General features: G+C 51.8%; 1 protein-coding gene across 2 annotated transcripts in view; it reads left to right on the forward strand.

Moving 5' to 3' along the window:
* The window catches only part of ZC3H7B (zinc finger CCCH-type containing 7B), a 43,881-nt gene extending 35,967 nt beyond the window's left edge, over nt 1-7,914 (forward strand). Inside the window, exons 17-22 of one of the 2 annotated variants that reach the window (XM_008073268.2) lie at nt 3,295-3,428; nt 3,592-3,697; nt 3,794-3,902; nt 4,195-4,328; nt 4,487-4,650; nt 4,988-7,914. In XM_008073268.2, the coding sequence (XP_008071459.1) occupies nt 3,295-3,428; nt 3,592-3,697; nt 3,794-3,902; nt 4,195-4,328; nt 4,487-4,650; nt 4,988-5,234 (894 nt within the window). In that variant the 3' untranslated portion in view covers nt 5,235-7,914. The remainder of the gene's footprint in view (nt 1-3,294; nt 3,429-3,591; nt 3,698-3,793; nt 3,903-4,194; nt 4,329-4,486; nt 4,651-4,987) is intronic. The other variant, XM_008073269.2, reaches the window with a different exon arrangement.
* The last annotated feature ends 3,589 nt before the right edge of the window (nt 7,915-11,503 follow it).

Raw genomic sequence — 11,503 nt, forward strand, 5'->3', positions numbered from 1 at the left:
TCAGCCTCCCAAAGGCGCGGGATTACAGGCTGAGCCACTGAGCCCGGCCGACAATTTTTTTTTAAAACAGGTTCTTGGCCAGGTGTGGTGGCTTAAGTCTGTAATCCCAGCACTTTGAGAGACTGAGATGAGAGAATTCCTGAGCCCAGGGATCCAAAACCAGCCTGGGTAAGTTGGTGAGACCTCATCTCTACAATAAATTTTAAAAAAAATAGCTGGATGTGGTGGCATAAACCTGTAGTTTCAGCTACTTGGAAAGGTGAGGTGGAAGGATTGCCTGAGCCCAGCAGGTCGAGTCTGCGGTGGTCATGAGCATGCCACTGCACACCAGCCTGGGCAACAGAGTGTGACTCTGACTCAAAAAATAAATAAATAAAACATAAAAAAATTTTAAAAAGACAGGTTCTTGCTTTGTCATCCAGGCTGGAGTGTAGTGGCACAATCTTAGCTCACTGCTTCCTCAAACTCCTGGGCTAAGGCAATCCTCCTGCCTTAGCCTCCCAAGTAGTTGGTACTATAGGTGTATGCCACCACACCCAGCTAATTTTTAAAGATTTTTTGTGGAGACAGGATCTTACTATGTTGCACAGTCTGGTTTCAAATTTCTGGCCTCAAGTGATCCTTCCACCTCAGCTTCCCAAAGTGCTGGAATTTTATAAGTGTGAGCCATTGCAGCCAGCCAGCATACATTTATATCCACATTTTTTTGATTCAGGGTCTCATTTAAAAAAAATTTTTTTTTTGAGTCGTAGTCTTACTCTGTCGCCCAGGCTGGAGTGTAGTGGCACGCTCATGGCCACCGTAACCTCCACTTTCTGGGCTCAGGTGATCCTTCCACCTCAGCTTTTCAAGTAGCTGGAACTACAGGTGCACACCACCACACCCAACTGATTTTTTTATTTTTTGGAGAGATGAGGGCTCACCATGTTGCCCAGGCTGGTCTCAAACCCTGGGCTCAGGCAATCCTCTCATCTCTGCCTCCCAAAGTGCTGGGATTACAGGTGTGAGCCAGGCTTAAATTTTTTATAGCAACTAGTTCTTGCTATGTTTCCCAGGCTGGTCTAGAATTCCTAGGCTCAAGCAGTTCTCCCCCAGCTTCCCCAAGTGCTGGGATTATAGGCATAAACCACCACACCCAGACAATATCCACAGTTGCAGATAATGTCTCAGGACCCCAAAACACTTTAGTGTGTATGTACTAAAAATGAGGACATTGTCTTACATAATCATAGTACAATACAGTACAACAATTAGCATCGTGGAATTAACATTGATACCATACTGTTATTCAGATTTCATGAATTATCCCCTAATCTGGAGAATGCATCACATTCAGTTGTTGTGTCCTTAGTCTCCTTTAATTTAGAACAGTTCCTCAGTCTTTGTCTTCCACAGCATTGACATTTTTGATGGTGTTCTGTAAAGTCTGCCTATCTGGGCTTTTGTGATACCACAGAGGCAATGTTTTCTCCTCAGCTCACACATCAGGAGGCATGTCATTTTCAGTGTGTTGCTTCACTACTGATCATTTGATTAAACTTGGGTAACTTGGGCCGGGTTCAGTGGCTCAACCTGTAATCCCAGCACTTTGGGAGGCCGAGGTGAGTGGATTGCCTGAGCCTGCGGGTTCGAGACCAGCCTGGGCAACTTGGCGAGACCTCATCTCTACAATACATCAAAAAAATTAGCCGGATGTGGTAGTGCACGCCTGTAGTTCTGGCTACGTGGAAAGCTGAGGCGGAAGGATTGCCGAAGCCCAGCAAGTCGATGCCAGGGTGGCCGTGAGTGTGCCACTGCACTCCAGACTGGGCGACAGAGTGAGACTCCAACTCAAACAAAACAAAACAAAACAAAACAAAAAACCTTTGATAACTTGACTAAAGGAGACTACACTGAAACTGTTTACCTATTATAAAATTAGATCTTTCCCATTGGTAATATTTATATCTTCTGGGGACATAGTTTGAGACCATGTAAATACCCTGGCACTCTTCAGGCTGACACCACTGATTGTGTCCTCTTCCACTGCTCTTGATCTTTGCCATGGTCCTGAAGATGTGAGCCATGGTACTGTGGCATTCGTAGGTAGGGAAACAGTGTTGGAGATGATTGGTGACTTGCCCAGGGGCAGGCACACTGAGTGAGGCAAATCCCAGCTTCTCTGGCGTCCCATCCAGAGCTTGCTTTGTTTCCTCCCCACCTGGACCATTCCCATTACCCTGTCACCTCCTCATTCTTTCACCCTCAGATTCCTTATGAGATAATGCCTTCCTCTCAGGCTTCTTGTGAGAATCCAAGGGAACACCCAGAAATCAATAGTGATGTGGATAAGCCTCCTACCACTCTCCTGCAGGCCAGTCCCAATCAATCCAGGTGTGATGATATCTGTGTTACCCTGGGACTGAGCTAGGCTGTGAGTTTTCTGGTACTAGGCCAGGGTCAGTCAACAAATGGGAACAGAGATCCTTTCTCCTCTAAGGCAGGCTCTGGGCTGGGGACATGGGAGAGTGGCCACAGCTTCTGTCCAGGTGAAGTCCTATGGCAGGAGATTTATACCTACCAAATTAGAACGAGGGGTGACCCCATACCTGAGGCTCCTAGGAGGACAGGAAAGCTCTCGTTTATGGGAGGGGAGGGGGATGGCTGGTGCATTCACAGGCCAACATAGCCAGGTGAGGGGCTTCAATATGGCAGGAGACAAGGCTGGGTGGGCACCTTTCCTACCTCTGGCCTCCCCACCCTGTCCCAAGGGTACAGAAGAGCAGGCCTTTCTCCCTGCAGAGAAGAGGCTGGGGTGAAGGACAGGGAAGAAACATGGTAGGTGGGGCCTTAGAGCCTCCCTGGACATTACCCTGGAGGGAGCGCCAGAATCCAAGGCTGCCCAGATATTTGTCCTACTGCCCAAGGCAGACTTATCACTCCCCACACCCTTCCATAGTGGCTTCCACCTTTTGGACCCCTGCTATCTGCAGGCTTGGCTCTCATAATTGGGTGACTTGGTCGACATGAGATAATTCAGAGACTAGGAGCTCATGGAATAGGCAGCTGCAATGTAGAGCTCCAAGGAAGCCTTTCCTGATAGGAAAGTCTTCCATTCCAGGCCTGGCTTCCCCACAAAAAAACCATGGGGCCTGCAGTTGGGAGATCTCTGCCTGATGGTAGGACTAGGGAGTAGACCAGCCCATTCCAATGCTCTGGGCAGCGCCAGCTCTCTCAGGCCACCTGTGTGACAGACTTTATGGCCTCAGGCGTGGTGCCTGGAGCTTCACCAACCCTACTCCCCATCCTCCACAGGGTGCCCCACGGACACATGGGCCCAGCACCTTTGACCTGCAGATGAAGTTTGTGTGTGGCCAGTGCTGGAGGAATGGGCAGGTGGTGGAGCCTGACAAGGACCTCAAGTACTGCAGTGCCAAGGCCCGGCACTGGTGAGCTGGGTGCCAGGGGGAGGCCCAGGGAGGATTGGGGCCCACCCGAGCACCACAGATATTGGGGCCAAGACTCAGAGAGGCTAGGACTCTCTGCAGAGGTCACCAGCCCTGAGGCTCTGTCCTGACCTCTCCCCTTTCGGTTCCCTGCTCTGTCCTGCAGCTGGACCAAGGAGCGGCGGGTCCTTCTGGTGATGTCCAAAGCCAAGAGAAAATGGGTATCAGTGAGGCCACTGCCATCCATTCGCAACTTCCCACAGCAATACGATGTGAGTCCCAAGGCAGTGGGCCAGGGGCTGCGGGGCCTCAGGGAAGCAAGGATCAGTTCAGTGGGACTCAGAGTCTCTCCCCATGCCTGCCCACAGCTCTGCATCCACGCACAGAACGGCCGCAAGTGCCAGTACGTGGGGAACTGCTCTTTCGCACACAGCCCTGAGGAGAGAGACATGTGGACATTCATGAAGGACAACAAGAGTGAGTGGGCAGATGGGGCAGGGGCCTCACCTCTGCCGCCTCATCCCTAGACACCTCAACTCATCAGCAGGCCTGAGAGTGCCTGCTGCTCCCCTTTTGCTGCCTGGACCCCCTTGTCCATCTGCACCAGGCTGTGCCTTCTCTGGGGCTCTATGGTTGACCCAGCCCTGAGGCCAGGCAGCCTGTCAGCAGGCCTGGGATGCCCATAGCTCCCAAATCAAGCAGGGATCATGGGGCAGAACAGACGGGAACGCATCCTCACCAGGCACTCTGTTCCCTGTCCCCTGCCTAGTCTTGGACATGCAGCAGACCTATGACATGTGGCTGAAAAAACACAACCCAGGGAAACCTGGAGAAGGAACCCCAATCAGTTCTCGGGAAGGGGAGAAGCAGATCCAGATGCCCACGGATTACGCCGACATCATGGTAACTCCCCCGTCCCCCTATGTGCTTGGGCTGTGGTCTGAGCCTGACCTGGGAGAGGCAGCCTGGAGGGGCCAGCCAGCTGGAGCTCAGCCTCTCTGAGGGAGGTGGTCCAGGCAGAGGTGTAGGGGTGTGAACACCCATGGTGGCTGTGCCCCCAGATGGGTTACCACTGCTGGCTCTGCGGCAAGAACAGCAACAGCAAGAAGCAGTGGCAGCAGCACATTCAGTCTGAGAAGCACAAGGAGAAGGTCTTCACGTCTGACAGTGACGCCAGTGGCTGGGCCTACCGCTTCCCCATGGGCGAGTTCCGGCTTTGTGACAGGTGAGAGCAGGGTCTTGAGGGAACATGGGGTAGCCTGAGGAGATGGAGGCCGTGGCCAGCTCTAGCTCCTCTTGGCCTGGAGCTAGTGTGCAGGGGGGTGGTGTGTCTTGGATGTGAATACAGTTGTGGGGGTGGGTTGGGATTGGAGGGGTAGGCTCAGACTGGCCAAGACCCCTACTTTGCAGCCCTGGGGCAGATCCGGGTATTCCCTGAGCTGGTTACAAGACTTCCCAGGGAGAGATTTGTCTTGGGAGAGGTCAAGTGGCTGGCTCGAGGTCCCACAGCCCGGTGTGGGAAGGGCATGGAGCTTGGGCATTGAGCCTCTTGCCACCCACAGGCTCCAGAAGGGCAAGGCCTGCCCAGACGGGGACAAGTGCCGCTGTGCCCATGGACAGGAGGAACTCAACGAGTGGCTGGACCGGCGTGAGGTGCTGAAGCAGAAGCTGGCCAAAGCTCGCAAGGACATGCTTCTGTGCCCACGGGATGACGACTTTGGCAAATACAACTTCCTGCTGCAAGAGGACAGGGACACAACTGGTGCCACCCCAGAAGCCCCTGCCATTGCTGCCACCACTGGGGAGTAGGGCCAGGTCTTGGCCATGGGCAAAGTCCTGGGGTCAGGGGGTGGGGGTGGAGACAGAGGGTCTGATAGCAGGGTCAGGGCAGGCCAGCTGGGGGTGGGGGTCACCCTAATCAGGCAGTCCCTAGCCCCTGGGGCCCTGGCCATCCTCTCCGTCCCCAGTGCCCCAGGTATGCAAACCCAGGTGCACATGCTGCAGCCCCAAGCAGTCCCAGGGTCCTGGTCCTGCTGGAACCTGGACAGACCCTTCCCACCCCCATGGCTCTCCTGGTTGAGGAGGGAGGGGCCTGGCTGACCCCTCCAGCTTCAGCCTACAGCTTTAACTTCTCTCTGCTCCTAAAGGGGCCCAAAGCTCAGGGCTGGGGAGTCTGGGTCCCCACTTGAATCTGCAGCAGGAGGGTCCTTCTCCCTGCCCCATCCTCACCCCACCCCATCCTCACCCCACCCCCCTCTCCCTGGGAGCAGACCAGGACACACAGAGGGCAGGAGGCCCCAATTAGCTTTAAAATACAGCCCCACAATGGAGCTGAGAACACTGTACTGGTCACTTACCCTCTGGGACTTCAGCTTCCCCTCTGGTTGGAAGAGTGGGAAGGGCTGGGCTAGATGATCTTTAGAGTCTGACTAAGCTGTCTCGCTCCTCTGTCTGACTCTACCACCCCAACCCCATTCTCGATGGATATAGATGGTAGATCCTCAGAGGTGACCCAGCCCAAGCCCTATTGTGGAGAAAGGAGAACTAAGGCCTGGAAGAGTGGAGTGATTTGCCCAGGCTCCCAGCATTAGGCAGATCTGGGATGAAAACAGTGGTCAAAAGACTCAGGGCCAGTTATTAGCTAGAGCCTGCCTGCTCCTCAGCAGGGGCGTGGCAGTTTCTGAATCCGTGTGCAGCTAGGAGTCCAGGGCCTGGGGAAGGGAGGCCCAGAGGAGGGCTGGTGGTATCAGTACCCCATGGAGGGACAGTCCCCTCTCAAGGATGGTTGGAGGGAGTGTAGCAGAGGCTACTTCCCCATGCCCACTTGGGAAAAGGCAGCAAAGGACAGGACACCATGAGCTCAGGATCTGCAGAGGCATGGGGGTGGGGAGGGTGGGAGTCTGGGGTATATGGAGAAAAGGTAGGCTTGACCTTGGGCACCATGGGCCACTCCAGGAGGGGACATAGCCCCTTTCTTTAGGACCCAGCATGGTCCTCTCTCTAGAACCAGACATATAATTATGACTGTCTGTCCCAGCTCCTCCCTGATCCCCAGCCCAACCAGCTGCCTGGGACCCCAGTGGACACCCAGTCCCTGCTCCCACCCAACAAGTCCTCTCCTGTTCCTCTCGTCTGACATGTCTGTGTGCACCCCTTCCTCTCTACCCCACCCCCATGGGCAGGCCCAGCCTCCTCTGGTTCCCCAGACATTCCAGATACCCCAACCATTGGCACAAGGAGTGGGGAGCCCCGGAAGGAACCAGGGACCAAGGCTGAGGGGGTTGAGAAGGAGAGAAGGGAATACCCCATTCTCCTCAGCAAGGATAAGTGAGTGCGCTGGCATAGTGACGGGTACCCAGGGCTATAGAAAACCCTGTTCCTCTTGCCACCACTGCCTGACCTTTCCCGGTAATTGGCATGCACCCTTTCCTCTTCCCTGCCTCCGCCCCTGCCCCCAGCAGGTCAGCACTGCAGAGTTTGGGTGCTGGCAGCGTAGCTGGAGGGGAGGAGAGACCACACCCAAGGTGGGGGGGCTGTGGCCGTGAATGTCGATGATACTTGTTTTCCCTGGTCTGTGGTGTTGCAGTCTGTTGTCACCAGCCTTGTTTTTAGTGTGTATATATGTTGCCCCCATGATGCATATATACACAGGTATTAAATATATCGCTCTATATAATATTATATATGTGTGTGGTATCCAAGGAATCACTTCTAATGAGGGCTAAAGATAAAGAATTTGACCAGAAAATGCAGCCATCCTCGTGTGATTAGGAGAGTTTTTCAGGGTCATCAGGCTAAATGCAAGGAGACAGGGCATAGAACCATGGTTTAGAGGTGACTGGGCAGCTAGGGGGCCAACTCTGCCTGATAGCTTCCCAGACCACCCTAATCTAGAGGGAGAGAGCAGGAGTGCTCAGGGAGAGAAAATGGTTTGTATTTGTCTTCCTCCATAAGGAATAGGACTAGAGTCCAGAGTTTTCATCTTCAGCCTATTATCTGTCCAGGAACTCTTTGGGATCTGGGCTCCCTGGCCTGGCCAGAGCTGGGTCCCCCACAGGATAAGGAAGAGAGAATAGGAGGCAGGGAGTGATGGGGTGCGCAGAAAACACTTAATGATAAGAGTACCCATTTTCGTTGTAACTCCTCTAGGGCCCCCAGCTTGGAGGCTCAGATTGTTGAATCCAGGTCCTATGCCCACTCCTAGCAGGCAGGGACAAGATGGCATGTCAAACATGGGGGCAAGGCTGGGGAGGGGATGGATGCTGCATTTCTCAGCTGGGCAGTAATCAATTTAATGATCCTTTAAAATGTCTATGTATTAAAATTTTAAGAATACCACACTTTAATATTAAATATTCATAAGGTCTAGTATCTTGATAATAATGTAGATGTTTTAATAACAATTTTTGTCCTTCTTAAAATAAAATAAAAGAAACTTGCTTCTTTTAGCCTTTGTTCTAGAAAATAAACTTGTGCACTTTGACCTCTGTCCCAAGGTGTCACTCCTGTTCCTCCTCGCCTGGCACTTGTGCTCAGGGGCCTGAGCTGCTCTGTACTCATGGGACAGAGCTGGCTGGTGCTAGTTAGGCCTTGGGTAGGCTTTCCAAGTGAGGGGCAGGTCTTTATCCCTGTGTACACACGGAGACCTGGCTGACCCCGGCTCAGGCAATGCCTCGGCCAGCAGGGACAAGCAGTGCTCTGCACAGGTGGCCCCAGCAACCAAACTTCACCAGCTCTTCTGCAGCCTGCCTGCTCGCAGCCTTACTTGTAGGCTGTCCAGCAGTGCACACACCTCCCCTGCTGTTCTGGGTTCCAGAGGGCTGCTTCTCTCTCTTGATGTGGCTCTTCCAGGAAGGTGAGGAGCCATGGCACACTTTGGAGGATGATCCCAACTATAACCCAGACTCCTCTGAACCCAAGGGGAATCAAAGTCACATAGGCACAGTTTTCTCATCTTTAAAAGGAACAAGTATTAGCTGGAGTCTCAGTCAGAGACATCTGTACCTGCTGGGGTGGGAGATAATTTGTCAAATCTTTTGGCTTGTGCATGGTTGATGAGGGTGATGGAGGGGGGTCCTGTAGGGAGGACTGCACGTGTCAGGGGCAAACTCTCACCAGATAACTTTGAGTTGCGTTGTGGAGTGGTCCCAGGAACACAATTTCAGGGCCTGAGAATTGCGTGAAGACAGGGAGTCACTTTTGCTAGGTATGCAGCAGGTGCTCAGATGCTTGATAAATTATGGGAAAGGAACAGAAGCAGCCAACTTTATTAAGCACCTTGTTTGCAGCAGGTACTGTGCAGATAGCATGTCTGTTCACAATAATCCTGGAAGTTTGCTACTCACATTTTATAGCCCTAAGAGGTTCAGTGAAGGTTTCAAGGACCTTCGGGAAGGAGGCAGAAGAACAGTCGAGAACAACTGGGAACTGGCTATCAGCAAAGATCCCCTCAGCCCTGACATTCTGGGATTCTCAGCACCCCTGACCTCACTGAAAAACCAAAGTGGTGTGGCAAGGTGCAGTTCCCAGAAGAAAAATGCAGACTCATCCTCAGGCTGGAGAGATCATGAGCCTGCAGCAAGACCTTCCCTACACTCAAAAAATTAAAGAGAATAAGACAAGCAGGACTTCAGTGAACCTAGCGGACTAAATTTGTAAATTATTTTCCAGTCCTCACGTGGCTTACTCATCAACTGAACACCCACTCCATCCAAGATCCTGGAATACGAGATTACTGAAGAAACTGCTTTCCCTTGAGTCCACAGTCTGCCAGGGAGACCGACCTGATAGATAATGTGAAGGCACAGTCGTGGGAGACACTTGGGATGCCAGGGAAGGCACCTCATTCAGGGTGGGGAACCGGGAGGGCTTCTTGGAGAAGGTGAAACTGAAATCATGGCTTCAGAAAGATCTTTTTTATTATTGTAATCAGCGTGCACTTAACTTTCTTTTTCTCTTAATTTTATTTCACAAATGCAGTTTCATGTACCAGCATGACCTGGATATTTATAGTCAGTGACTTATATTCATCCCATCAAGGGTCAGAGCTGCCTTTGGCAGTCCCCAGTTACTGAACACAGGTTTGTGTCTGGTCTTTGCCTCTGTGAGTAGGAGCCTCAAGAAACACCACCAACACAGCATACCAGCTGCTTCCAGGAACCCTGGGAAAGTTCTGAGATAGACCTGAGGCAAGCAGAACTGTATCCACGTATCTACCAGAAGAGCCCTTTGCAGCCTCCCGGGGAAATACCCCAGGAAAGGGCAGCCTGAGTCATTGGACCAGTATGAATGATGATCAGTACAATTTTTTTTTTTTTTAAAGATGTGGAAGAAGCCGGGCTCAGTGGCTCAGCCTATAATCCCGCGCCTTGGGAGGCTGAGGTGAGTGGATTGCCTGAGCCCGCGGGTTCGAGACCTGCCTGGGCAACTTAGTGAGACCTCATCTCTACAATAAATCAAAAAATTAACCGAGCGTGGTAGCACGCTGTAGTTCCAGCTACTTGAAAGGCTGAGGCGGAAGGATCACCAGAGCCCAGCAGGTCGAGGCTGCGGTGGCCGGGAGCGGCCACTGCACTCCAGTCTGGGCGATAGAGTTAAGACTCCAACTCAAAAAAAAAAAAAAAGATGTGGAGGACTGGGCTTGGTGGCTCAGCCTGTAATCCCAGCACTTTGGGAGGCTGAGGGGAGTGGATTGCTTGAGCCCGCAGGTTCAAGACCAGCCCAGGCAACTTGGCGAGACCTAGTCTCTACAATAAATAAAAAAAATTAGCTGGGCATAGTAGCATGAGCTTGCAGTTCCAGCTACTTGGAAGACTGAGGCGGAAGGATCGCCAGAGCCCAGCAGGTCGAGGCTGGAGTGGCCATGAGTGTGCCACAGAACTCTAGCCTGGATGACAGAGTAAGACTCCAACTCAGAAACAAAAAAACAAAAGATGTGGGGTACAATTCAGAGTTAGGTATACAAATGTTCATTATGCAAGTACCCTTGATGATGAGGTGTGCCCCTCCCTCCTCTGGCAGTTTACCACTACTGCCAATCCCTTTCTTATAGTATTATGATAATTGTTCAAGGTCCACTTATGAGTGAGAACATATGGCACTCTGTTCTTTGTTTCTGTGATAGGTCACTGAGTATGATAGATTCTAAATCCCTCCAAGTTGCTGCGAAGTTCATATGTTTGTCCTTCTTTATGCCTGCAAATATTCCATTGTGTATATGTACCACATTTTTTTTGTTCAGTTCAGCTTTGATGGGCAGCATGGTTGGTTCCATGTTTTTGCTATTGTGAATAGAGCTGCAACAAACATGGGTGTGCAGGTATCTTTTGATCAGGACGATTTTGTCAACCTCTTTGGGCATCTCCATTTCAGCCCTGAAGTGACGTGCACCGCTGGTCAAGGAGAGGGCAAGACACAGTGAACATATTCTTGATCAAGTTTCCAGCCTTGACCTCTCAGCTGAACAGGTGTTAGATGTTCTTACGGGGCCTTTTCTAGTCTGCCCCCAGACTCCTGCCTGGGGTCACAGCTTCCCTGTTGAAGAGACATAGCTGTCAACACATAAAGGATGCCTTGTTCTTAGTGAATTGGGGGCAAACAATCCATGGAAAGTCAGGGGAAGGGGATAGGGATGGGATCAGTGGCACCGATAAGGACACCAACAGGCCTCAGGTCATCTGCAGTGGGCATTAGACTCCTGAGCCAGGAAACCCAAGAAGTGCAGACAATCCCACCATGCCTGCCATGCAGCCCTCTCTGAAGGTCCTCGTATATATATGGCTTTCCCTTCATTTTTTTTAGAGATGAGGTCTCACTATGTTACGCAAGCTGGTCTCGAATGCCTGGGCTCAAGTGATCCTCCCGCTTTGGTATCCCAAAGTGCTGGGATTACAGGCTTGACCCACCACACCCAGCCAGGCTTTTCCTTCTTACCTCTTCCCTCCCTGGCTGCCTGACCAAAACCTGCTGTTGTGGTCCCTGTCTGACAACAGGCGATGCTGCCAGCTGGACACCCTGAGTGCAGAGTAAGTGTATCAACATGGACTTTCAGTGGTGTAAACATTCTTTTTTTTTTTTTT

This window comes from Carlito syrichta, unplaced genomic scaffold, assembly GCF_000164805.1.
Source record: "Carlito syrichta isolate Samal-C Ts95f unplaced genomic scaffold, Tarsius_syrichta-2.0.1 Scaffold315802, whole genome shotgun sequence".
NCBI classification, from domain to species: domain Eukaryota; kingdom Metazoa; phylum Chordata; class Mammalia; order Primates; family Tarsiidae; genus Carlito; species Carlito syrichta.